This window comes from Cucurbita pepo, chromosome LG19 (assembly GCF_002806865.2).
Source record: "Cucurbita pepo subsp. pepo cultivar mu-cu-16 chromosome LG19, ASM280686v2, whole genome shotgun sequence".
Classification (NCBI taxonomy): Eukaryota; Viridiplantae; Streptophyta; class Magnoliopsida; order Cucurbitales; family Cucurbitaceae; genus Cucurbita; species Cucurbita pepo.
The window spans coordinates 4210706-4238225 of record NC_036656.1 but is presented as its reverse complement, the minus strand read 5'-3'; the positions used below and the strand labels follow the sequence as shown (position 1 = coordinate 4238225).

At 35.9% G+C, this 27520-nt stretch overlaps 6 protein-coding genes and 2 long non-coding RNA genes across 16 annotated transcripts; 3 read left to right on the top strand and 5 right to left on the bottom strand.

Annotated features, from left to right (window-relative positions):
- Positions 1-220: 220 nt before the first annotated feature.
- On the bottom strand, positions 221-829 carry LOC111781998. The gene is made up of 2 exons (XM_023662754.1): positions 725-829; positions 221-635 (listed from the first exon to the last, which is right to left on the bottom strand). The coding sequence occupies exons 1-2, from the start codon at positions 792-794 to the stop codon at positions 289-291; spliced, it is 417 nt and encodes a 138-aa protein (XP_023518522.1). The 5' UTR covers positions 795-829; the 3' UTR covers positions 221-288.
- Positions 830-6003: 5174 nt separating this feature from the next.
- Positions 6004-8747, top strand: LOC111781389 (IAA-amino acid hydrolase ILR1-like 3). Its single transcript, XM_023661949.1, has 5 exons — positions 6004-6586; positions 7356-7481; positions 7582-7893; positions 8060-8188; positions 8273-8747. Exons 1-5 carry the CDS (start codon positions 6152-6154, stop codon positions 8621-8623), a joined length of 1353 nt encoding a protein of 450 aa, XP_023517717.1. The 5' UTR covers positions 6004-6151; the 3' UTR covers positions 8624-8747.
- Positions 6476-7635, bottom strand: LOC111781392. Of its 2 annotated transcripts, none has more exons than XR_002812979.1 (3): positions 7534-7635; positions 6797-6936; positions 6476-6595 (listed from the first exon to the last, which is right to left on the bottom strand). It is a non-coding gene; the product is annotated as an uncharacterized LOC111781392 (long non-coding RNA). The 2 variants fall into 2 exon arrangements; XR_002812980.1 differs by having other exon boundaries at positions 7551-7635.
- Positions 8525-10923, bottom strand: LOC111781388 (putative pentatricopeptide repeat-containing protein At5g37570). 2 transcript variants are annotated; one of them, XM_023661947.1, is made up of 3 exons: positions 10869-10923; positions 8833-10789; positions 8525-8652 (listed from the first exon to the last, which is right to left on the bottom strand). In XM_023661947.1, the coding sequence occupies exon 2, from the start codon at positions 10754-10756 to the stop codon at positions 9059-9061; it is 1698 nt and encodes a 565-aa protein (XP_023517715.1). In that variant the 5' UTR covers positions 10757-10789; positions 10869-10923; the 3' UTR covers positions 8525-8652; positions 8833-9058. The 2 variants fall into 2 exon arrangements, with proteins under 2 accessions (XP_023517715.1, XP_023517716.1); XM_023661948.1 differs by lacking the exon at positions 10869-10923 and having other exon boundaries at positions 8561-8652; positions 8932-10845.
- LOC111781390 lies at positions 10801-13385 on the top strand. 5 transcript variants are annotated; one of them, XR_002812976.1, is made up of 3 exons: positions 10801-11102; positions 11192-11244; positions 13078-13363. XR_002812976.1 is itself a non-coding variant. In XM_023661950.1 (2 exons), the coding sequence occupies exon 1, from the start codon at positions 10895-10897 to the stop codon at positions 11081-11083; it is 189 nt and encodes a 62-aa protein (XP_023517718.1). In that variant the 5' UTR covers positions 10801-10894; the 3' UTR covers positions 11084-11102; positions 13078-13363. The 5 variants fall into 5 exon arrangements, 1 of the variants encoding a protein (XP_023517718.1); XR_002812975.1 differs by having other exon boundaries at positions 11180-11244; XR_002812978.1 differs by lacking the exons at positions 10801-11102; positions 11192-11244 and adding exons at positions 11251-11800; positions 11894-11992 and having other exon boundaries at positions 13078-13385.
- Positions 13386-14939: 1554 nt separating this feature from the next.
- Positions 14940-18085, top strand: LOC111780940 (protein trichome birefringence-like 9). The gene is made up of 4 exons (XM_023661305.1): positions 14940-15548; positions 16570-16959; positions 17466-17624; positions 17715-18085. Exons 1-4 carry the CDS (start codon positions 15115-15117, stop codon positions 18037-18039), a joined length of 1308 nt encoding a protein of 435 aa, XP_023517073.1. The 5' UTR covers positions 14940-15114; the 3' UTR covers positions 18040-18085.
- On the bottom strand, positions 16369-20918 carry LOC111780941. Of its 3 annotated transcripts, none has more exons than XR_002812926.1 (4): positions 20640-20918; positions 17874-17971; positions 16777-16984; positions 16369-16676 (listed from the first exon to the last, which is right to left on the bottom strand). It is a non-coding gene; the product is annotated as an uncharacterized LOC111780941 (long non-coding RNA). The 3 variants fall into 3 exon arrangements; XR_002812927.1 differs by having other exon boundaries at positions 16777-16981; XR_002812925.1 differs by lacking the exons at positions 16369-16676; positions 16777-16984 and adding an exon at positions 17569-17781.
- A 984-nt stretch (positions 20919-21902) lies between these two features.
- LOC111781781 (mRNA-decapping enzyme-like protein) lies at positions 21903-27257 on the bottom strand. The gene is made up of 8 exons (XM_023662478.1): positions 26778-27257; positions 26468-26508; positions 26282-26331; positions 25699-25843; positions 24604-24660; positions 24103-24226; positions 22842-23315; positions 21903-22160 (listed from the first exon to the last, which is right to left on the bottom strand). The coding sequence occupies exons 1-8, from the start codon at positions 26934-26936 to the stop codon at positions 22104-22106; spliced, it is 1107 nt and encodes a 368-aa protein (XP_023518246.1). The 5' UTR covers positions 26937-27257; the 3' UTR covers positions 21903-22103.
- Positions 27258-27520: the final 263 nt, after the last annotated feature.

Here is a 27520-nt window from a genome sequence, read left to right as displayed (position 1 = left end):
ACATTTGGTACTTGCAGTTAACCGCTGGTTTACACAGTCCTTGTGCTAAAAGAAGGGAGAGAAAATTCTGTTTTATCCCGAAACTACCCCTCTCTCTTTCTCTCTCTAAAATCCTCCTTTTTTTCCTTCTAATTTCCTATTTAAGAAAATCTAAAAATTCCCAAAAAAAAAATAAATAAAAACCCAACAGAGAGAAATACATTTAAAAATTAAAAAAAAAAAAAAAAACATGTGGAACTCGTTTTCTCTCTCTAGAACTCCATGTTTGTTGTCTGTCTGTTTCTCTCTCTAGGATTGCCTGGTTTTAACGGCGGTATTATCATGGAGAACATCGAGAAGGACAGTGCTTTTGCATTTCGGACATTTCGGGTCTTGTTCCGACAGCATCACGTACATCAAGCAACGTGGACATCCCACAAGCATCATCGTCGCCGCTTCAGGGCTGTTCGAATACGATCTCGCCGCCTCCGACGACACACATGAGCTCGGCGGCGAAGTCGGCGACACGGTGGCTGACCGATTCGGCGATTCCACTCCTCTGTTTCCTCCGCCTCTGGGCGGCGACAGGTTCAGTTTCAGCTCCAGCTTCGGCGCACCTCCTTCTCTACTGTTTCTTCGATTCATCTTCAAATTATCTGCAAAAAATTCAAATGGGTTTTTCGTTAAATCGGGAATTTCTCGAACCGGAACTCTTAGATGATGATAGAACGGAAATTCGGGTCACCTGGGGTAGAAAAAGTGATTTTGAGAAAAAACAGGGGAGAATTTGTGAACTCTTGGGATTGCAGGGGCATTGATGCAAAGAAACAGGGGATTATTTATAGGGGTGAAGGATTTGGCTTTTGAGGGCTTATTTAATTTTTGTGGGGGAATTTATGAACTTGGTTGAAAATGAGGCTGCTATTGATTGTGAGAATTACAAAATTTTACCATCACATTTTACTGCACACAAACAAATAAATTAAGGTATTCAATTCTTATTAATTGAGGTAAATTTATTACCAACTGAATTGGTTAAAAATTTCGAATATTTACCAGGTGACGTAACATGACTGCCTTCTTTTTATGCCATTTGGGTAAAATTTTCTATTTATTTTTACCCTATAAATTTTTCTTTTGCTAATTTTTTTTTTTCATTCCATATTTGTACAGATTTTTTTTTTTTTAAATATTCCTTTAAAATAATTTTAAAATAAGTAAAATATAAATCGAATAATATTTTAATTTCTAAAATTTAAATTTCTATATTACACCCTAGTTTCATCCTTTTCTGATTTGAGGTTTTTTTTTATCGAGTTTAGCCATTTCTACGTGTTCAGAGATAATCAAGAAAATGAGTGTATTACATATTTTAATATAGATTTTAATAAATAAAATAATGTCAATTTGAACCTAGCTCAATTAATTAAATAATTTTAATTTTAATTAAAAATTTTAAGATATCACATTTATTTAATTTTTACCCATTAAAATTTTATTTTTACTAAAAATAAAAATTTAAATAAATGGCTCGAATCTTCGGAGCCAATTAACCAACCTAAATAACCTAAATATTTTTATGATTACGTTGGATTTTAGTCGATTATTTAATAAAAATTGTTTAGGTAGAAAAAAATTACCACTCAAATAATTAAGTTAATCTAAAAATGATTTAAATCCGACTCAATCCATATCATGAACACCTCTAATTTAATTTCGGAAACATTAAAGGTTAATTATTATCTAAGACGTGACCAACGTAGACATGAAGAAAATCAAATGAATTAAATAAAAAAAATTATTAATTTCATTATTCATACACTTTTCTCGTGTTTATTAGAATTTCCTAACAATTATTATAAATTTATAAACCATTTGCTTTTTAATTTTTTTTTCCTTCTTTTAATATAATATTATAATTATGGAGTAGAAATTTAAATATTTGATCTAATGATTTTAACGATTCAACAACGCAAACTAATAGGTCAAAAAAGGGAAATTCATATTAAAAATTTTAGGAAAAAAAAAATCGAATGAAGAAAGGAAATAGTTAATTGTAAGGTACCAACTCAGATCTAGGAACGAGAGTAGTATGTAGGGTTGGAGACCCACGAGGCTGGAGCTATGAGTTTCAATCAATTGTATACTTTTATAATGAATGGCCATGCCTGAGCATTAAATTTTACCTTATATAAGTAGGGTATGACCATAGGTATAGTCACTAACGTTCATGCCTTTTAACTTATATAAGTAGGGTATGACCATAGGTATAGTCGCTAACGTTCATACCTTTTAAAAATATATATTTCTTTGTAGTGAATGATCATTATCTTGACAATAAGTTTGTCATAGAAATCTGAGGTATAACCTGAGCAACGACCTAAGAAGTCGAATCCAACCCTGTGTCGGCCTCAACCAGATATGAGCGTTTGGTTGGCTTCGACCCTTATTTGGTTGACATATTTCTCTAAATTACATTATCGTAAAAACTATAGGTTAAGTATAATGTCGCAAAATAATAAGAGAGTTTGAGTATAGAATATTAAATTGGTTCGAATCAGACCAAATCCCTCTAAATCTTGACTCGGTACTATGCATTCAATTAACACAACCCTCCNACCAAGAAGAGAAGGTTAGTTGAGTAATTTACCCATCCATTATTCCATTTTATTATTTTCAACCAATAAATTCGCATATATATTACAACTGATTTTATTGGAAATTGAAAAAATGTTAACAATAATACATTTAAAAAAAAATTAAATTGTATAATTCGACAATAAACTAATTAATAAAGTATACAATATTTAATTATCAAAATAAATAAATAATAAATAATATTAAAAAAGGGAGGTGCATAATAATAAATAGCATATTGAATTTACTTGGCTTTATAAATCCAAACATCTCAATACCAAGTACGCCCTCAAAACCAGCGTACATAAAAACATAACTTTAATGCCCGACCAATATTTATTCGTTATTTAATTATTTTATTTATTTATTTATTTATTTATTTCACCTGTGGTAAAAGTAAAAGATTTTTGTTTGTTACTGAGTGAATATGAAAGATTACTAGATTATACTGTACTTCCCTCTGACAATTTTTTAAATTAAAATTAATTTAAATAATTAATTTTCAATTTTAAAAACTAAATAGGTAATGGGTGATGTTGTAACCATCATGTGTTCTATCTATTCTAGTAATGTTGAGACACGAACTGTCTTATGTCTATGTGAGTCCTTTCTATATATTGTGTTGGTCAATGGTTGTAAGTATCAACCTCCAACTCAAGGGCTAAGGTATGATGTCAGCACACTCGTACCATCTGATATTATCCTTAGAAATCCATTTTTAAATGATAAAACTTAAGATACTCGTTTTGTTTTGCTCACTCATACTATGACACACGTCTGTGCCATGGGTAGGTTTGTGAGAACACATTTGTTATAAAGGTGTGGAAACCTTTCCCTCGTAGACGTGTTTTAGAACTGTGAGACTGATGCAATACGTAATGGGCCAAAACGGACAATATTTACTAGTGGTGGGCTTGAGCTGTTACAAATGGTATCATAGCAAGACAGTAGACGGTGTGCTAGCGAGGATGTTGGGCCCCAAGGAGGTGGATTGTGAGATCTTACATCGGTTAGACAGGGGAATAAAGACCTTATGAGGGAGTGGAAACATCTCCCTAACAGATGGTATCAGTGCCAGACTATGGGTGTTGTGTCAACAAGGATGTTGGTCTCTAAGGGTGGGTGGACTGTGAGATCTCACATTGGTTGGAAAGGGAAACAAAGCCCTTCTTATAAAGGTGTGGAAACATCTCCCAAGCAGATGGTATCAGTGCCAGACACATAATGGTGTGCCAACGAGGATGTTGAGTCCCAAAGGTGGGTGTATTGTGAGATCTCACATCAGTTGGAGAGGGAAACAAAACCCTTCTTATAAAGGTGTGGAAACATCTCCCTAGCAGATGGTATCAGTGCTAGACACTGGGTGGTGTGGAAACATCTCTGTAGCAGATAGTATCAGTGCCAGACACAGGGTGGTGTGCCAACGAGGATGTTGGACCCCAAGGTGGGTGGACTGTGAGATCTCACATCGATTGCTGATTGGAGAGGGAAACAAAACCCTTCTTATAAGGGTGTAAAAACCTCTCCCTAACAGACGCTAACGACTATACGTAACAGATCATCGCAGACAATATCTACTAGCGGTGGAATTGAGTTATTACAAGTTTACTGACGACATTGTGGAGCAATTTTTTAAGGTTCGATGGATGAATCTTGATTTCGAATATCAGGCATGACGTATTACGAATCAAAATTATTTTATCTAATTTAATTATGATTTAATGCGTTTCATTTATTAAAAACATTAGTATCATAGTTGTCTCCAAAGTTATGATGAAATTATTGATAATAATTTATAGTTCATAAAAATTTATGGATCATAGCTTTAAAGGATGGGCTGTTTATAATTAATAGCATATCCAATATTTATTGTTTATTAACTAACGCGCGCGCGTGGCAGCGCCAATCAGCCGCTTTTTTTCGCCTGAATTATTATGATTTATGAGCACTAATATTTGTACAATTATTGTCAATTTTATTAAAATAAACTTAATGATTAATTAATTACCTAACAATATCTTAACTACAATTAATTACTTAATTATGATTAGTTGGTTTAAATACTTTTTATTATTATATTAATAAATTATTATAATTATATAAGATTTATTAGTATAATTTACTCTATCAAATATTTACCATTAATCGTTTATATAACTTTATTAAAATTGTTTATTTCAAGTAAGATTGATGGTAAAATTTAAGGTAGGGGATGAAAATTAAATTATTTAAAATTATTTTAATAAATTTACTTAATGACAATAAAATAATTAATAACATTAAATAGAAAACTACCCCTAAAAATTCATGATCTCTTTTATTTTGTTTTTAAACAACAATTATTTATCAGTTTTAACTTCTCACCATAAATTTATGCCCCAAATTTCTTTTAAAATAATAATAATAAAAAACAAATTCCCTATTTTTCATTTCTATATTTTGTACACATAAATAAATTTATTTTTAATTACTTTTAAAAATTAATATAAATATTTTTAAAAAACCAATTTTGGTAGTTTTTTTTTTTAATTTTAAATTTTAATGTAAATTACATATTAATTCTGATAAAAGTACTAGATAAATTTTTATTTCATGCCATATAATCAATGGCGATATAAATATTTATGTTTATTTTTTATATTATTAATTATTATTATTCAAAAATTCCTTATTAACCTATATATATATATATATATATATATATAAACTAATAAAACAATATATTTTAAAATTTTATATCAATTATAGAAAATTTGTAATCGCCTAAAGCCATATTATTCAGGCTCAAGCCCATTAAGGATGGAAGCCCAATATGAAATGATCGCACGTGAGGCCCAGCCCACATATTGCTGCCTCATTCTTGATTTCTTGTGTAGGCCCAAAAATTGTATAAATCTAGCGGCCCAAAAATGAAAGATGGCATGAAATTTCTTGATTTAAATAATCTCTATTAGTTTTTAATTTATACTAATAAAATAAATAAATCAATAAACGTAAAATTAATAGTTTAATTGGTCCCTAATACAAATTCTAAACCGTTGACCCTAGATACAAGTTCGACCCTAAACCCTAATCCATATATGGTTGACCAGACCAAAATATAAAAGTTCGAATTCCGTATCTCCCTAACTTAAAAATAAATTATTAAATAATTGAACGAATTAATGGAAACCGTGTTTCACGTTTTTTACCCCTCATATACATCAAAGTCTAAAAAATGTCTAAAAGAAACTCTATTGGGAATTGAATTTATTCCAAAAAAGTTAAAACAACAAAGTGATGATTTGACAATGCGATGAATTTGATAACATTTAAAACCTTACTCTCTTTGAAATTCACATGCGATATAAGTAAAACACACCCTTAAAATACGGAAGTGAAAATGAAACATCATTTTAAATGTTGTCTATTTTAGAAACCCCATTATTCTTAATTTCGATGTCAGTTCCCAAATCAAATATATAGTTTATAGACTACGGCCATCCAATATCAAATATATACATTATATTACCCATTGGAAGCATTTGTTTTTGAGATGGCAGGCGGCGGCGGCGGCATGGAGTTCAAGTTGTTTTGTTGGATGCTGGTTTTTGGAGTGGTGTTGTGGCGGCCGTCGGCGTCGGAGGTGGAGCACGGTGGAGATGGGTTGGAGCTACACTCACTGACACGGAGGTTATTGGGTTTGGCAAGGGAAGGGGAGTTCCTGGAGTGGATAAAAGGAGTTAGAAGGAGAATTCATGAGTATCCAGAGGTGGGATTTGAAGAGTACAGAACGAGTCAACTCGTGAGGTCTGAGCTCGACTTGCTCGGCATCAGTTACCAATGGCCTGTTGCCAAGACTGGAGTGGTGGCTTCCATTAAAGGGGCTTCTTCTTCTTCTTCTTCTTCTTCTTCTTCTTCTTCTTCTTCTTCTTCTTCTTCTAGACCTGTTTTTGCTCTTAGAGCAGACATGGATGCCCTTCCTCTTCAGGTACTCTCTCTATAAACAAAGATGAAACCGGAAAATGGCATACAGATCAAATACAATGGAAGAAAGTAATTTGTCAAAAGTAACTTTGGAAAATGTAAAGCAAGCAAAAGACATTGACTCTAAAAAGATTTATATTTTGCTACTAAAACTGAGATAGACTTCATACATATCCATATCAGAATAGCATATCAAGAAACTGCTTCAACTAACCTTATTGCTTTCTATCCTTGCTCTAAGGTCTGATAATCTGTGAGATTCTAGGTTGGTTGGAGAAGAGAACGAAGCATTCTTTATAAAGATGTGGAAATCTCTCCCTAATAGACGCCGTATTAAAAACCTTGAAGGAAAGCCTGAAAGGAAAACCCCATAGAGGACCATATCGGTTAGTGATGGGCTTGGGCTGTTACAAATGGTATCAGGGCCAAACACCGAATGGTGTGCCAACGAGGACGCTGGACCTCGAAGGGGGTGGATTATGAGATCCCAAATCGGTTGGAGAAGGGAACAAAGCATTCTTTATAAGGGTGTGGAAACCTCTCCCTAATAGATGCGTTTTAAAAGCCTTGAGGGGAAGCCCGAAAGGGAAAACCCAAAAAAGACAATATCTACTAGCGGTGGGCTTGTGCTGGTATTTACATTTTGCAAAACTAAAATTCAACCTTGCAAATTGTTGTCATCAATAGAGAAGATCATGCCACGGTAGAATAGGAGTGCAAATTGACGAACAGTTAGATTCTCCAAGCTAAATATGTCTCATATAATTTTGAAGGAACTGGTAGAATGGGAATTCAAAAGCAAGGTAGAAGGTAAAATGCATGCCTGTGGCCATGATTCACATGTTGCTATGCTATTAGGAGCAGCAAGGTTATTACAGAGTAAAATAGAGAAACTGAAGGTAAAAAATTTCATACTTAGAATTGTAAATCCTATTTGTGCGATTCTGTTACCTGGGAAGGGGACTGACCAGGATTACTTGTATATGTTGTTATTTGAAGGGAACTGTGAAGTTAGTTTTCCAGCCAGGAGAAGAGTGTAATGGAGCTTATCAATTGCTACAAGAAGATGCCCTTGACGATATAGATGGAATCTTTGCATTGCACGTCTTGCCCACCTTACCAACCGGTGTCATAGCCTCGAGGCCGGGTCCAGTATGTGCGGGAGCAGGACACTTTTCGGCCTTGATACGAGGAAAGGGTGGCCATGCTGCAGCCCCACATAAGACGAAGGACCCAGTTCTGGCAACAGCTTTTATAATTCAAGCTCTTCAACAAATTGTATCTCGTGAGACAGATCCTCTCGAGGCCGGAGTAAGTTTTGCGCCCTCTAGACGAAGTCCCTAATCTTCTCCGTTTGTTAGGATCATAAAAACAGAATAACATGATTAACTACTCATCAAGATTCAACACTTAAAGGTCATGCATAGCTAGGAAACTTGCAAACATGGTCGTAGTTAACTAATACTCAGCAATGTAGGTGGTGACTGTCGCATTTGTTGATGGAGGGCAAGCAGATAATGTCGTTCCCGAAACCGTGAAAGTTGGAGGAACTTTTAGGAGCTTGTCTCCTAAGGGTCTCTCTTACCTTAAGGAAAGGATCAGAGAGGTATAACATGCATTACACTTAATGAACTTAAACAAATTCCTAAATTACTTTTGAAGCTGGAAAAAACTAATTCCTTCTCAACAGGTCATCAACACGCAAGCAGTAGTGCACCATTGTTATGCTTCAGTGGAGTTTATGGAGGATACACCAGTAATGGTTAACAATGTAGCATTGTTTGAGCATGCAAATAGGGTAGGAAATAGCTTACTTGGAGAATCCAATGTGCAACTCCTTCCATGGACCATGGGAGCAGAAGACTTTGGCTTCTTGTCACAGAAGATTGCAGCCACCATATATGGGATTGGGATAAGGAATGATACTCTGAGATCAAACCGGCCACTGCACTCACCGCACTTTGTCCTTGATGAGGAGGCCCTTCCAATTGGAGCAGCTCTTCATGCTGCTGTGGCTATGTCTTACTTGGAACACAACTGAGTTGTCAGTGATTAACTTCAATTTCAGTTCTGTAAGTAAAATAATATGTGAGGAACAAAACATGCCATAGGTATGCACATATTTTGCCAAAATAAAGAGAATTACACTTCATTACTACTGAAAATTTAGGGAGCTCTTATTTGGTCATTCTTTCTAGAACAGTACAACATGCAACATGCTTTAAAACATTAACGACAATCTCGTCTTACCGGTAGCATATTTCACCACATACGACTGAAACATTTCTGCAAAAATGAATATTTCACCAATAAAATCAATGTGTGGGGAAAACAATAAGCTGAGTTAACCTTTTTACCAATGCTGAATTCCATTATAGCAATGATATTGATAGTCTAATAAATGAAGATGCTAAACCGAGTTAGATCAATGCTGGTGCGGTTTAAATTGCAGACAACGTATAAACAATGTGTTCGATTAAATCCAGCTGCAACCGGGTATTTTTCTGATCCCTCTTTCACTCATTTGGTTTCTCACAACAGACACATCCAACCACCTTTCAGCAGAAGCATAGATATTGGATAATAGCACATAATTAGCAGCATTTTGAGGCTCGAGCTCCATTAGTCGAGACGCTACCACTTCTGCTAGCTCGGAATCAGAATATAATTTGCAGGCCCCAAGCAGTGCACCCCATGCACCAGCATGAGATTGAGCAGGCACGGATTTAATGAGCTCATAAGCTGCTTTTAGTCGCCCAGATCGACTAAGAAGATCAACAATACATGCATAGTGATCAGGAGAGGGAACCATGGAGTATTTACTCCTCATGATTTCAAAGTAATGCCAACCTTCATCCACAAGTCCAGCACGGCTACAAGCTGTTAAGATGACTGTGAAGGCTACTTCATCGGGAGTTAGAGCTTCACCAAGCATCCTCTCGAAGAGTGACACAGCCTGATCTCCACACCCGTGGAGTGACAACCCTTGCATTAGAGAACAATAAGAAATCAGATCCCTTTTAGGCATTTCTTCAAACAGATCCATGGCTCGCTCCATGTTCCCACACTTAGCATTCATATCGATTAGAGCAGCCCTAACGTGAGCCCCACGAAGATCAACTAAACACTTGCTAGCGTATGAATCAACCCATTTGGCCAAATCCAAATTGCCCACTTGGGAACAAGCTGACATTAAGCTAACCAATACAAACTCATCAGGTTTCACATTCCTAGAACCCATTTCAAGAAAAGTCTTGACTGCCTCATTTGGCTGACCATTTTGTGCATATCCAGATATCAAAGCCGACCATGCGACAATATCTCTTTCAGGTGCCTTTTGAAATAAATTCCTGGCAGAAACCATGTCGCCCGCTTTTGCATACCCATCGATCATTGTTGTGAAAGACACAACATTCTTCTCTGGCATTTCATCGAACACCTTCTCAGCACTCTTTAAATCACCCATTTTCATGTAGCCACCAATAATTGCATTCCACGACGCCACATTTCTCTCCGGCATCGAGTCAAAAAGCCTGTTCGCCTCCACCAAATTCCCAGTACTCGAATACCCAACAATCATAGCTGTCCAAGAAACCACATTCTTCTCTGACATTCTATCAAACACCTTACGTGCACACTCGATTAACCCACCCTTCCCATACAAATTCACCAAACTCGTCGTAACATATAAATCCTCATCAACGCCACATCTCAAAATGGATCCATGAAGGGCCATACCTTCCCTCACCTTTCCCTCACTTGCACAAGCCTTGAGAAGCGAAGGAAATGTGTACCGATCAGGAACGCCCTCCTCCCTCTTCATACGCACAAAGAACGAAATAGTATCTACAAATTGCAACTTCTCACAGTAGCCACGAACAAGAGTGTTCCAGAGAAAGGTAGAAGGCGATAGAACACGATCGAAGACGGATGTAGAATATGAAATGTTGGCAATTGAGTTGGAAGTTGAAACGAATTGGGTCACAAGGAAATGATCTTGCTCGAGCCCTTTCTGGACGAGACGAGCATGGAGTTGCTGGAGGTCGATGGGGGTCTTGCAGAGCTTGAGGAGGTCGGAAATCGGGAAAAGAGAAGCATTGGACTTCGGCTTGCTGGTGTGGCCGTGGATTGTAGCAATGCTGAAGCAAGAGAATGGGCGAATACATGGCGGCATGGCCGCATTGGCTAGTGAACGTCAAAGATCCTCCTATCAAAATAGATAATTAAATATAGAAATTAAAATAAAATTATATTTTAATAATTAAATTATAAATTTAGTCATAAACTCTGTAGAACGCAGTATTAGAGGGAAATGGGACTGTGGCTGAACCCTCTCCCGCGCGGACAGCTAGGAACTAGCGCCTGCTACTTCGTCGCCGGTTTCTCCTTCTTCGTCGTCGGAGCTTACCTCTCTTACGTCAATGTCGGCCCTCAGCAAGCTCGAACTAAAGCTCGTAGCGATTTTGTCAGAGAGCGGCTGAGAAGGCGTCACCACGATTAAACTCGATCGATTTCTTCCGGTGAGCGTTCAACCTAGTCTCATGTATTTATGTTCAATTTTGTAGTCGAACATCGATATTCTCGATAAAGCTTGTAGCGATTTTGTCAGGGAGCGGCTGAGAAGGCGTCACCACGATTAAACTCGATCGATTACTTCCTACGGTGAGCGTTCAACCTAATCTCATGTATTTTATGTTCAATTTTGTTGTCGAATCTCGATATTCTCGATATTCTTGTGGATTGTATCAGAAATTAACTCCTCATTAGGTGAGGTCTAATGTTAGGTCGTTCCTGATTCTTTGGCAATTTGAATAGTTTGTAGAAGGATTGGAATGCCTTTATCTTTCGAGTTGTTTTCTTTATTCTCTACGAATCGGATGATTTTTCAAGTCTGTCTCCGTTTTCCGTCCCGTTTTTGAACTCCTTGTTCTCGAACAACGATTGAAAGCACTTTCTTTATCCGTGTAGTTCTTCTCTGTTTCTCGAATTGTGGCCTTTAGATTTAATTGTTGAAGGACGCAACCTCACTAATCCGGAACCAATTATAATTTATGTTCGACGATGAATTTGAAAGACCTCATTCCGTAGGGATCCAATTTCGTGCACCTAATATCCTCTGATTCCCTCCCCCCTTTAAGAACGGAAGCATGAAATCGTGGAGCGACTTTGATCCCCTGGCTCTTACTCTATCGCTGGGTACGAACTCCATAGCCCATAGGTATTATTGAGGCGATAAGTGATACCTTTCTTCCCTTTCACCATGTATCCTTGTGTTAGCTCCACTTTCATTTCTTCCATTTCGCCATTTAAGGAATCAAGCCAGGCCATCAAGTTGAAACACATTTCATCGGAATTAAACTACCAAGACGAGTACGGTTCTTGCAATCTCTCTCATTAAGATCTACACCAGGTTGTTAAGATTAGCCCTTTTCAACTAATGGAGCTTTAAGCTTCTGAATAAAATTGGTTCTTTGTATATAGTCCTATAAATCCATTTTAAGCCAATTGCATCTTTTCTTGAAGTAGATTTTAAAGCTCTTATATGTTATTTCTTTCAATGTTGTCAATTTCTTCCTCTGTAGCTTTCAATTTGAACTTCTTTTTCTACACCTTCAAAAAATTTTGAGTGGCAAGTGAACGTGATTACATTAGAACAAGTATACTCGGATACCTGATAATGTTTCAGTTACCTTTCTCTGCTTATTTTTGAATGAAAGGGAGGTTGGCTTGTATCTGCTAAAATGTTATCTAAAATGTTATCTAACCTAAGTAGAGAATGACATGATAGAAGGTAGGTAAAATTCATTAGTGTGAGATCCCACGTTAGTTGGAAAGGGGAACGAAGCATTCTTTATAAGGGTGTGGAATCCTCTCCCTAGTAGACGAGGGGAAGCCCTTGAAGGGAATGCCCAAAAAGGACAATATTTACTAGCGGTGGACTTAGGCTGTTACAAATGGTATCAGAACCAGACACCGAGTAGTGTGCCAGCGAGGACGTTAGGCCCCCAAGGGGGTGGATTGTGAGATTCCACATCAGTTGGAGAGGGGAAGAAAGCATTCCTTATAAGGGTCTAGAAACCTCTCCCTAGGAGATGCGTTTTAAAACCTTTAGGGGAAGCCCTTAAAAAGAATTCCCAAAGAAGACAATATCTGCTAGTGGTAGGCTTGGGCCGTTACAATTAGTGATTAAGTGAGCCTTCTGTTGTATAGATCAAACTGAACGAGAATATTTAAGAAGTAGAGAAGACTGAATACACGAAACTTCAAATGGGATGAAACATGTTTCTAGTTGAGATCGAATGCATTTCTTGAAATTTTGTCTCTTTCATTTGGTTTCTTTTTATTTGCTTAGATGGTTTTTGCTTAATCTCTAGCAAGATATTGAGTTCGAGATGAATCCTTGCTAAACGATGTTACACTTGTCTGATAAATTTATTTTGCTCAACTTTTAGAAAGTTTAATGATAGGAACTTATGATTGTATTAATTTTTTCAGCTCAATAAAGATTGCTCAAACTCGGAGAACACAAATATGAGCTTTGATGATGGAATGAAAGGAACAAAAATATAGAGGTTGGTACTGAAGTTTCAGAGCGCTTAGACATTATGAATTTCTGGGCACTACAACATAACTATAGCTTATCTTCAGGTTATATTTAGTTGATTCTGATGGATTTTGGTAAAAATTCTGATATTAGCAGTGATGTTGTAATGACCCAACTTTTTTATACTCTAGTCGAGATCATTACCTACGAGATAACAAATTTACCGTTTAAAATAAATGAAGAATAGTTAAAAATTATAGAATTATCAACATCAACATGTTCTATAAGGGAAATCAACATGTCTTTGTGTCACGGTCTTGTTTGAAAATCATTTTCAAAAATTGGTACTTATAAAAAAAAGGTGAATATTAAAAATTATTGAAACTCCACTACTAAGGTTAGATATGCAAATGATTATATGAATAATCAAACGAAATCAAGGGAGCGTAGTGGATAATTATTCGCATTAGGTAATCTTTTCACAAAATCGTTTTCATCACCGGGCGTGCAATTAATGCCAATGGACTATAGTAGTGGTCGTGAATAACTATCATCTAACCAATATTAATTAATTATCACCACTTGAAAGTAGTTGTGGTGTTAATTAAGAAATATTATCACATAGCTACGACCCAGTCATGCATAAGAAATCTCAAAACATTTTATAAAACATATTTCACAATACATTATAACTCATCGAACATCCATATAAATGTATGCATATCCAACAATTTAAAAACAAAAACATTTAAATTTAATAGAAAGTTTGTTGCTTTTTGGAACACAAACTATGTTTTTCCTTTGATTTACATATGATTAAATCCAATCCTAAACAATATTCAAACATTAACAACAACAACTCTTAGAACTAAATACTTTTATATTATTTTAATTGCAACCAAAACATTTAGAAATTTACTAAAATTATCCCTTATTCTATTCTATTTCGATCATAACAATTAATAAATTCTAAAAAAATTTGGGTTTTTGTTAATCGCCTGACAGACATGAGTAATTTAAAAATAATAATGTTTTTTTTTTTTTTTTTTTTNGAAAAAAATTAAAAATTTTATTTATGAACATTCTAATTTGAATATAATTTAGTCTCCCACTCTTTACAAAATCTCTTAATTTTGAATTCAGATTTTCAATCTTTAGAAAACAATTATATGAATTAAAAATATCTCATCCAAAATTTTAAAAATATTATTATCTTTATATAATCTTATTAAATCTAATTTACTCTAATTAAATCTATTTCAATTCAATCTCCTAATGATCCTAAAAACTATTTCCCTAAAATTCCGACCAATAGTCTTTAACCTTTTATTTAGACTTTACTGTGACAATAGATTTACTCACTTAAGATTGCTTCCAACTAATTTCTTGACTAGAAAAGATAATCACTAACATAATATCACTTTCTTCTTTTAAAGTTCAACTCGTGGTGATTTACAATATATAGCTTAACCAATTAACCTATGCTCGATTTGATATCTGAATCATGAAAGTAATGTATAGCTTAACCAATTAACCTATGATCGATTTGATATCTATTTGAATTGATGAATCGTGAAGTAATCCAATTATAGATATCTTCGTCAATCCAAAAAAGTCCAAATATAAAAAGTCCAAATATAAAAAGACTATAATAGTACATCAGTTTCAAGGTCACTTTCAAAGCATAGGACGATCTTACTTGCTTGTTTTCTTCACCATTTCTCTATCTAAATCTGCAAACTACAGATGAATTTCCATGAACAATATTGAATAATGATGAATATGGTAAGGTAATATTTGATTTTATTTTCATGAACAAAGTGGTTTTGATTTTGATGGAAGGAAATTATGTGGATTAAAATTGTTTCCATTTTCTGTGGGGAAAAAGTCAACTGGTTCATCTCCCTATAAAGACTGGCCATGCATTCCTAACTCCCAATTGTTTGATTTGTTTCAAAAATATAAATTCCTTTGTTCTTCCTCTTTCAATGGATATCCAAACGGAGCAGCAACCCTTTTCACAAAGACCCATAATTCTTCTTGCTTTCCCCATTAACAGAACACTCTGTTTTGCTCTGTCTTTTCTTCTCCTCTCTGTTTCTGCTCTTTTCATCTTCAACTCCTCCGCCACTCCTTTCAATCACCAGTATTATGATCTCTTACGTTTGCATCAGTTCTTGTTGAAAATCTTTCCCGGAAACGACCCGAGTTTGTCGTTGTCGTCGTTGTCATCGTCGTCTCCGTTGCCGAGAGCTTGTGATTACTCCAATGGGAAATGGGTTTGGGATGAAAGTTATCCATTTCACTCCTATACTGAGAATTGCCCCTTTGTTGATCCAGGATTCCGGTGTAGTCAGAATGGCCGGAAAGATGAAGGTTACCGGAAGTGGCGGTGGCAGCCGGATGGCTGTGATATTCCCAGGTATGAACATGGCTACTTGTCTTGAAATTATTTGGGAGCTTGGGTTTTCAATTTTAGACTTTTAGTATAATCCTGGTTTGGAAAATATGAAATTTGATGTTGAGGAACCAAAAAGGGTAATCTTGTTGGATCTTCCCAAAGAATTGGATGAACATATGGAAAATCTAGATTTTATTTCATCTTGAAAAAAAATTCCAAAACGATTTCATTCTAAGCTCGAAATGGAAAGTTAGGAAAGAACAATATTTGCTGGCAATGAACTTTGGCTGTTATAAATGGTATCAGAGTCGGACACCGAGCGGTGTGCTAATAAGGATAAATAGTATCAGAGTCGAACACCGAGCGGTGTACTAATAAGGATAAATAGTATCAGAGTCGGACACCGAGTGGTGTGCTAATAAGAATAAATAGTATCAGAGTCGGATACCGAGCGGTGTGCTAATGAGGATAAATAGTATCCGAGTCGGACACCGAGCGGTGTGCTAATGAGGATAAATAGTATCCGAGTCGGACACCGAGCGGTGTGCTAATGAGGATGAGGATAAATAGTATAAAAGTCACATAGAACAGTATACTAATGAGGATAAAAAGTATAAAGTCAGACACTCGGTGTGCCAATAAAGACCTTGAAGAGAAAATCCAAAAGACAATTTTTCTACTCCGATTAAGATTCAAATCGAAATTTTGTTTAAAAAATAGTTTAAGAACACTTACAAGTGCACCACTAAGTTTTAAACCATTACATCCTTAATAGCCCATCTGGATTAGCATTATTATTATTATTTTAGCATAACTGTGAAGGTTGAATTTGGCTTATAAATAATGTCAATTATTGAACATTGCTCAAACAAACCATCTTAATCTACAATATATTTACAATCTAGATGTTGACTATCATTTTAATAAAAAAATTGTTAATGCAATAAGTTCATGTAACATCATGTCCACTACCTGTATCTGATATGGTTGACTATCGTGATTTGAACTCAAATTCATAACCGTTTTCTTGTTCCAACCTTAGATTCAATGCAAGTGAGCTGTTGGAGAGAACTCGAAACGGGAGGATCGTGTTCGTTGGCGATTCCATTGGAAGAAACCAATGGGAGTCACTGCTATGCATGCTAACACCTGCAGTTTCAAACCTTTCAACGATATATGAAGAAAATGGGAAGCCAATAAACAAGCACAAGGGGTTTCTCAAAATGCGATTCCAAGAATACAATCTTACAGTTGAATACTACAGAGTTCCTTTTCTGGTGATCATCGGTCGACCTCCTCCGAACTCATCCAGTGAAGTTAACGCCGCCATTCGAGTCGATGAGATGCATTGGTTTTCCCAGAAGTGGGTTGGTGCAGATATCTTAATTTTCAATGATGGCCATTGGTGGAATGAGTTCAAGACTGTTAAAATGTATGGCTTCAATCTTCTCAACCTACTTTGGACCCAAATTTCAAAAATAAAAAGCTAAATTAGAAAAAATACTCTAGTGTTCGTAAAGGTTTCAAAACTACACTTGGAAGAAAATTTTATTAGGATGTTGAACAGAAGATCGATGTGGCTGAATGTCTTTCTTCTCGACTTAATCAAGACAGGATCTAAGAAACTACTATGTCGCTCCAAGTCAACGCCACATCGACTTTTTGTTGAACATTTTAATAAGTTGTTACTTCACAAGAGTATTTTTCTAAGTTAGTCTTGACTAAGACAACATTTCTAGGAAAAAAAGGAAGAAATAGAATCATTTCAGTGAGTAATACAAGTGTCAAGACCATATCAATTTGATATTAGAGGTTTCTAATCTAGAAGTAAACATTTGATCATATTACTGCTTTTGCGATCAATCAAGAACACATAGACCTTCATTTCTATCCATAAATGGGAAAAATAACTATAGAAGACATCCATTTTTGTTTCAGGGGTTACTATTTCCAAGAAGGTGGGAAATTAAACATGAGTATGGATGTAATGGAAGCATTTCGGAGGTCACTGCAAACATGGAAGCGATGGGTAGAAGAAAACTTGGATCTAAACAGAACTCATGTTTTCTTTCGCAGCTATTCTCCTGTTCATTACAGGTAAATTATACTGTCATGAAATCTGTTGTTTATCAGAAATTAACAATGGTTAGTGGCTTTGTGAAACAAGCTCTTGACATAAACTTGCAGGGGTGGGACATGGAGTGAAGGGGGTCACTGTGACACTGATAAGGAGCCAGAAAGAGACTACACAAAGCTGCAAGATGAACCAGAAAACAATATTTTCATTTCAGATGTAATCAAACAAATGAATTATGTAACACATAAAGTTCAGTTCTTGAATATTACATATTTGACAGAATTCAGGAATGATGGCCACCCTTCAAAGAATCGTGAGAACGGCACATCTGATGAAGCTCCACAAGATTGTAGTCACTGGTGTCTGCCTGGAATACCAGATACGTGGAATGAACTTTTTTATGCTAATCTATTGTCAAAAGGATTCAGAAAGTAATGCTGTACGTCCAAAGAAAAATAACTGATCTCATGTTTAGAACTCAGCTTCTTCCTCACATCTTTTTTACAATTTCAATTGATCATTGAAATTTACAAAAGGGATGCAATATCCAGACATTCCAATATTAATAACGAGGGAGGCATAACTATAGGAAGTAAAAATATTAGACAGTTTACACTAGGATATACCTTGGTAAACAACATTGTTGAAGAGTTTTGTATAAATTTGTGTCTCTTCTGTGAATATTCTTTGATTTCTTTCTTTCCACAGGTTCCAAAAGAAAGCCATGACGAGGTTTTTCCATTGTAGGAATTTTGCATTCTTGAAGGGTGGTACATTAAGGCCATATCCAATAGATCCTTTACCTCCCAAGAAAATATGAGATGCCATTCGAATATATTGAGAATCGTTGTCCAGAATTTTTGAGTGCATATGTATTGCATAAATAAGTGGCTTTGTGATTCGTTTCCTTTCTCGCATAATGGACACCAATTTGGAAACAGGGCCATGTAGGACAATCTGAAGATTTTCACTTGTGATAATGGTTTTTCGTGATATTTCCCAAAGGAAGAACTTCGTCTTTTTAGGGTGATATCCTTTCCAAATTATCTTTGTTAGTGTGGGATTTATTGCTTCTATTTTTTCCCCTATATCCATTAAAAGGATTTTATAGAGAAGACCCCGTCAGCGTGGGGAGAAAAGTTAATGAGTCTGCTTCATTTGACAATACCACTAGGGCAAGGTCAAGACTTAATTTTGCCTATTCTGATGCTTTATTATCCTTTAGGTTCCTACCTAGCTTCAGGTCCTAGAATTTGTTGACAACATTTCACGTTTCTTTGATCGTGCCTTTTTTGCTATGAGGGAATCTATATAAAAGTAGATACTGCAAGACTAGTGTGGCATCTTCAATCCATGGGCCGGTTTAGAAAGATGTGTTTCCTTCCATCACCCACCCTATGGCGAATTCGGTTGGTCACGAGGTTTTGATGTTTCTTTATTTACTTCCATTGGCCCCTTTGCAGAAGATGGAGGAGTGGATTTTTGCATGATGTAAGAGTATATTTTAACCTTTTGTATCTAAAAGAACTTTAAAAGGTTTCCCTACCTCGTGTGCTATTTAAGTTGGACAATAGTTTTTTTTTTTTTTCTCCCTGAAAACAGATGTAGTTCTCTTCTTACGCATAATTTCCAAAAAAATGTGAGCTTCCGTCAATGATCTTAGGAATTCTGAGCTTCAATCTTTAGAGGAAGCAATATTCTTACTAAGCTTTACTTTCTTTGATAATCGCTACACCCAAGTGGCCTTGCTATTTCTTTAACTTAAAAAATGATGGCCCACACCTTGTTTGATGGAATATTATAAACCTTACCGCAGAAAAGGGAGGACTCAGTCTTTTCTCGATACAAAAAAAGAACAAAACTCTGGCCGCAAACGTTTTATCCACTCCTTCCCCCCCAGCCTCTCTCTGACCTCTTCTAATCTGGCCCATTTCCTCAATTTGGAATATAATTCCTCTTTCTGCTAAAGGCAAAAAGAATTTTCCAGCAAGTTTTATCGAGGAACCAAGAGGAAGCAAGATTTTACATTAAGCTCCTGCTCATTCTTTTAAAGAAAACCGGTCACTCAAATTCATCCTCTCCTATATATATTGGTAAGAAACCGAGTTTTCATCGAGAGAAACGAAAAAATATGTTTGGAAAATAAGCTCCAAAAACATAGGAGTTCAACTTTAACTACAAACAAGGACTCAAATCCAAAAGAACAAGACCAAGACCATAATTATAAAACGACCTAGTGACCAACGCTCACAAAAAAGCATTAAACCTATCCACCTCCCAAACCTACTCACCCGACTTCTCGAAATGGAAATCAGTGAAAGAGGGAAGAAATGTATATTACTCCACCAATCTTCTCCGTGTAAAATGTTTATCAACCTCAATATGTTTTGTCCTATCACGAAGGATTCGACGGTGAGAAATGGAAATCAGTGCCTTGTTGTTACAATAAAAACACATGGGCACCTTCTAAGAGAATTTCAATTCTTCCAATGGTTTCCTTATCCATATACCTTCTCAAATACCACAGGCAAATGTCCTAAACTTAGCTTCAGCACTACTTCTAGCCAATACACCTAGCTTTTTCTTCAACAAAGGAACAGTAACAAGACGTAAATCTTCTATCTATGGTTTTGCTTGCCCGATCAACATCAGTATAAACCTCAACATGCACATGGTCATGTTTCATAAACAGTATATCATTTCTTAAAGGCCTTTCAAGTATCTTAAAATTTTATACACAGCTTCAACGTGAGTCGATTTTGGGGCATGCATAAACAAACCTACCATTCTAATAACAAAAGTAATGTCAAGATGTGTGCGAGACAAGTAAATTTCCAACGAACGTCAAGTTTCCACTTACGCGTACTCAATTAGCCCAACAGTCAAACACAGCAACGCGAAAAAATCTAGAACGATAACCATGGCGCAAACCCTAATCTAGATAAATTACAAATCCAAAAGATTTAGAAATATAAGAACACACACACGCACGCACGCACGCACAAAGGAATCAAACAATCATATCATCATAGTACCTTGACGGAAGGAAGCTAGTTCCCTGAAATTCAATTGGCATATACAACGAATGAAACACAGCTCAAGATGTTGCAGTTAAGCTCCTCCAGAAACATAGAAATGGAAAATCAGAAGTATAGGAGGAAGAGAACTGTGCGGTGAAATGGAATGGAAAGGAATGAGGCTTGTGTTTAGGAAGAAATGGTGTTCATCTTCTGCACAGTAATATTGAACCAACCAAGCCTTTTCCGTTATCCACAGCCACATTGGCTCACCGGCGCGCCAAGCCACCCAACGCCAGCAGATTAGTGAAATTACCATTTTAGTAAAGAAAAATAAAAATTTAATAACTTAAAACTTTATTAAAAATTGAATATTCTTCCAATAAATTAACACATTTTTAAACGCCATCGATGTTCTAAGACCTTACTGAAAATATATGTATATTTTTTATTAACATGTACAATTTATTTAATTATTTATTCAATTACTCTCTTAAATCAATTTTATCTCCAACTTTTATTAGTTTATGTAAAAATAAATATTATTATTATTATTGCCAAATTAATTTGTCCAAAATCCAAAATCTATTTCTCCAACCTTGACTTGCCATTGGTGGCTTTAGATATTTATCCAAGTAAATATTTACCCCTCATCTATGATTTTGCTAATGAGCGGTGAAAAATTTGTATTATTTTTACTTAATTCCCATAGGGGTCTATCAGTGCAAAACACTGTGATTGACGAGTAGATAGATGCACCTCTCGTCCATTGAAAAATAACAAGTCCATAAACGTCTTTACTTGAGATTCTCTTAATAAAGCACACTCATTCCAATGGTGTACCTTTTGCATTATAAGTCAGTGAGAAAATGAGAACGACTTAAAGCTATTAGGTGTAGGCACTTTCCAGAAGTGAAATCCTCAAGTTCTTCTTATTTAACCTGAAACCGATCGATCCAGCCATAAGAAGGTTAAAGAGAGCTCTAACAGGCCATGGAGGACCGAACCCATGTATGTAGCAAAATACGGAGATGACTTGTGGCTAGGGATGAAAGGCCAACCAGGGTCGGAATTAAAAGTTTTAAAACCAAAATTTAAAGAATAAATATGAAAGCTTTTTTTAAGTAAAACCAAAAACAAATAACTTGAAATTATAATTTTACAATCCAAGGCAAGCAAATGCCCAAAACAGAGTGAAAACCTGGAAACAAGGAAGCAGAAGTTCGTAAGGCTGAACCAAATTTAGAAGGGAGTGGTTAAAAAGTACCAAACTGAAAGAGCTTTGATAGCAATGCCTCAATCAAATCAAATAAAAAGAGCTTAAAGAACATGGAAACTCTTTATAATTTTACACTGAACAGACGACTCTACACTGGAATCACTAATTTTAGGCATAATTCAAAGTGAGTTATATACACGTCTAATTCACACATATCTATCATGCCCAAACAAACCCACCTCTCTGCCCTTTTGAAGATATACTCAAGAATGATGCATCTTCAGCAACGCTTGGTAAAACTTATCGATGAATTGATCGTCCTAACACAAGAATAATTCCACAGGTCAGCCACTGCCTCAGAATTCAAAAACTAATATAATTTGTAATTGAACTGAATAAGAAAACAGAGTCAAATGCAAGAAGTGAAGCCCAGAGAAGCCATGATCAATGAGAACATAATCAGTTTCAATTTGCAATGCAATTGTAGTTATTTATGATAGGGCTATTGCTGAGGGTATGTGTCAGATCCCATATCGGTTGGGGAAGAGAACAAAGCATTCTTTATAAGGGTGTGGAAACCTCTGCCTAGCAGACGTGTTTTAAAAACCTTGAGGGGAAGCTTGAAAGGGAAAGCTCAAAGAGAACAATATCTGCTAGTGGTGAGCTTGAGCCGTTACAGTATCATTAGTGAGTGAGTTGGTCAAAATTGACCCGAGTTGCAAGGAGGAATTGTTACGAGGCAATAGACATGAATAGGGGAAGGAGGAGACAGAGAAGGATAGTTGATAATTTTATTGTGGATGAGCTTGGCTTGGTGGGAGGCTCGTAGACTCTTTCTACCTGAATTTCCATATTCTTTTAAGTTAGTCAATATGCTTAAATGGTCTGGAACTCTGGCCCTAGCATAGGTAGCTTACCAATAAACCATACAAGAGCATAACTTTCTAAAGCTGAACCGAAGCTACCGGTCATAATATTGCAAGAAAAAGTGAGAAAGATACCTGAACAAGCATCAGAAGTGCATCGCGAACTTTGTCCCGGCTAATAAGAGGCGCATCATTGAGAGCAGGAGCAGAACTTGGTGTAAGTGAAGGCGGTGGATTCGGTGGTGGAAATGGCTGGAGCATTGGGGTACCATATGGGCTTTGTATATTAAGTGGAGGATGAAGTGTAGGCATTGTCATGGGTGAGGGCAAAGAGGGCCTCATTGGTGCAGAAGAAAAGGATGGAGGAGGGAAGAAAGAAGAGGGCTTCACAAGATTAGTGACCTGATTAGCGCTATTGTTTGGGTCAGGTGGTCCGTAAGGAGGGGTTAGAGAAGTCGAAGCTGCAATGGGAAAAGATGGCTGTGGAGTCAGTGCAGGAGCTGATACAATATTAGGAGCAAGCAAAGATGGAGGGTTTATAGCAGAAGCATGATATGGCTGCCTCGAATCCGGTATATTTGGAGCATTGCTTCCAATATTCATAGCCGCCTGCAGAAATACCATCAAGGTCACCAGAATGGCATTGAACATAAAATAAACCACAATGAGCAGAAAGGAAAGCTCAGTAGAATGAAACGGCATATATACATAAATGCTCGATTTTGTAGATATCATACCAACGAAGATGTCATTGGTTCGTAAGAAAATGGGAATCTTCCGAACATAGTTCTTCAGCACAAGGCAAAAAAGGATTCCATTTCCATAAATGTTGTTATACATACATTTTTTGCCCAGTTTTTCTTGGTTGGGGGAAGATGTACGGAATGAGAAATACAATTTTTACTGAGCGATGGAAGAAAGAACAAGAAAGGCACTAAGGGAGACATAAATATTTAACAAGAAGTTTAAAAGTAAAACAAGACAATAGGATTACAAATATTAAGCTTATCCATGTATTTTAATTATATATGAGCTGATATATTTTTAAATCTGGCAGATGAAAATCATCTCTCATGAGCAAACTTATTTGTCACATTCCCAACCATTTTGCCCTGAGGTTCAGTTATTGAAGCGACAGCAGACCGACGCCAAATAATAGGAAAGTTTTGTTTCATGGTCGGAAGATTTTCATTAACTAAGAATGAGTGTTAGTTTCGGCTTCACAAAATGTTCCCTTTCTACAATTCTAACAAACAAGGTTGGATAAGAAAATGCTTACAGTAGCCCAAGTACCATAATATGAAGATAAAATATTGAGCTCATGAAAATGAAGCTATAAGCATTCCCACATAAAATGTAACTAAAAGAATAAAAGGAAGGGACAAAGAGCACTAACACTAAAGAAGTTCACAAAGGAAGGATCTTCGTGGGCATCGGTGGCAGTAGAGGGTGGTGCTGAGGGCTCCAGCGGACCTTCAATAATTGACATAGTTGGCACTGCCTCGAGCTCCTCGAAATCACTGGGTAGAAATATAAATGAAAAGACAGTTATAGAAAAGTAGATAATTTGTTTAATTATTTAGCTGTATAGGATCATTTTGCATTGGACTCTCTTTCTTTTTTTATCACCCTCTTGCATTCTTTCATTTATCTTAACGAAGAATTGGTTTTTAACTTCGAAAAATAACGCTTCTCAATAATACAAACAAATAGGCAGGCAAGATACAGTAACTCATATAACATGGTATGGCCTTCAGTTAGGCAAGATACAGTAACTCATATAACAAGTATAGATATCAATATTCCCAAAAGGAAATTACTATGCAAGCATAGAAACTAAAATGTTTCAAGGCCATACAAAATTTGCTTGAAATTATTACAATAACAATATATTTACCCCTTGCTCGACGAAACTTTGGACTTTAAAGGAACCTTCGAGAATGCATTAAGTATCCTGCAAAATAAACGGCACGAGTATGCCTCATGATATGTAAGAAACCCATGAAATATCTATGAGAAATTTCTTGACAGTACAATGAGGGGTATAATGTTTTAATAAGAGAAAATTCATACAAAAAGGTGAAGAAGGGACTTCGTGCCCAAGCCGAACATGAAAAGTGTGGGTTGGAACTATGAGGGAAAAAAGGCCTTACTTTGGTATAGGGAAAAAAAAGTATGCAAGGAAACCACAAAACGCCTCGTTTTTTCTTTTTTTCCCCCCAAACAGAGAACAATATTATTATAGGGAGACCACTGCATTTGGCCATGTAGTCCGGGACCCTTCAACGAAACGATAATAAATCCCAATATCAATTAAATAAACAGCCTCATACATATTTGCAAGAACCCCATAGCTTATAAGGTAATGCTCTAATACGCACATTGACAAAAAGCGAAAAATTTCCCTCTGGACACAGATTTATAGAGGCTTAAATACAAAAGATAAATTGCTAAAGGAAAACCCTTCCGTACTACCTCATCCCAAATTTGTGTGAACTGCAAGAAAAATCAAGAAACAGTTCACCACTTTTTCATTAATAGCAACCTAGCTAGAGGAAGTGCAGATATGGGGACTTCTGTAATCTGTTTGGATACTGTACAATTACCGTACACGACCTTTAGTTGGAGTGCTTCAATCAAAACTTCATGTAACTTGTAACAGTTCAAACCCACCGCTAGCAAATATTGTCTACTTTGGCCCGTTACGTATCGCCGTCAGCCTCACGGTTTTAAAAACGCATCTATTAGGGAGAGGTTTTCATACCATTATAAGGTATGCTCTGTTCCCCTCTCCAACCGATGTGGGTCTCACATAACTACACCACCCACTTAATTAACATTTTATAGAAAGTTTCATTTCCTTTACAAGATAAAGATCAATAAAATGGTGTAATTGATAAAATTTTCAAAAAACCCAGATTTCATAAGCTAGTTATATGACGACAACAATAATTTGACTAACAAGATATCAATGAACAAAGGGGTATTATACCTACTAAAGAGGTTCGCAACATCCTCGCATTCCCGTGGGTTGTAAAACCAAATGCCATTAACTTCTTGAGCAGCATTCCGGTACAATAAATAAGGAGCTTGCACTTCATACTCGAAATCTCCAAGTAGATTCTCCACTAGATTATCTGGTTAAAATAAATAGACAGATTTAAAGCTAAGTTTCGAGCATACATAGTTCATTTCAATCTCATCAATATCAGTCACATGTAACTTCACCAAGATAGAAATTCAAATCTTGTTGAGAACAAAATGGACAATGTAATTTACAACATCCAAGATGCCAATTTCACTTATTAGATAGCCGATTAAAGCTTCAAATTGTGTGTTAGTACAAATACAACCAACAATTTTCACTACTTCGAAAAGATAGCAAATTGCAAGCTATAAACTGAAGATTCGATTTGACCATTCGAATTTCCCGTGCTAATAAATTTGTTGGTCTTAACACATACTGTAAGTTGTTTGTAGCCAGCTCAACCATTATGATATCATTTGGAATTAATAGCACGATGTAACAATAGCTCTAAAGGATAATGACCATATAGATTGCGTCGATTACTGACCTGTGTTGCGTCGATTCATCACAATGAATTGGAACCGAGGTTGAGCATTTCTTCAAACAAGAAGACTCGTATATGAACATCAGGAAATTCAAAAAAAAAAAAACTCTAAGGCCAAAAACTACAAAACAAACCTTTGCCTAGAAATCTTTTATTAAAAAAAAACAAACAAAAAAGTAATGAAAAAACCTCTTCACTACGAAAAGAGATCCTTCAACGTCCTTCCGACTCTGCAACCATACAAAAACGAGATTAAGAAAGCAACCAGATATACCACCTTCCATTAGCTTGGGAGGAATTACAGAATAGGAAATTGTAAAAACTATTCCGTGGAATGAATTTACTAAAATTTCCTTGCTAATCATGCCAATAATGCCGACTCGATTCGATTTACCCAATAGATCGAAAAGAAACAAGAAACATAAGATCTTCAATTCAAATTCAACCTCGCTATGAACAAAACCCGAACAACAATGAAATAGCAGGTTGTACGACTAACCCATTGATTGGTCTCGATATTAAACTCGTAGAACGTCACATGGGCTGCGGTGATTAAAATTTCCTCAATGAAAGGATCTATTCTCTGCAACACAGTTAGATTAAGCATTTTGGTGCTCTGCTGGTCAAGATTCGGCATCAATTTTCCGGATTGAGTCATCTTCGATCGACGGAGGACTTCGTTATCTAAAACCCTTGGATTCCTTCGCTCCTGAATCTCAGCCCTTCCGTTCTTTTCCCGGGAAAGTGACAGCGGCTAAAGAGAGACCAAATCAGCTTTGCGGGCAACGAAAATGGACACTAATCTGATGAAGGTGGAAAGTGGGCAGCTGAATTATAGATCGTGAATTCCTTCAACTTGCAGTTCTCTTCTCTGCGTAAAATTAATACATTACTTTTGTTCTTCAATCTTGATCTCAATTTTTCATTCCATAAGATTTTGGACTTTGCTTAATTTTTGTCCAAATTAGGTCTTTCTTTCTCCCTCTCCCCCCCTTTTACCTTCTCTTTCTTTTAATAATTTAAAAAAAAAAAAAAAAAAAAAAAAAAAAAAAAATATTTGGAAAACAAANCCTAATATTACATATTTCAAAGGAAATTTATTAATTCCGTTTAAAATTTTATTCCGCTTCTTAATCACTCTCGACCTCGGCATCGACCTAGGTTTAGATCGAGCTTCTCGTTGACTTAGGTTATGGTTCTTGGTTACGAGGATATGTTTTTTTTTTTTTTTTTTTTTTTTTT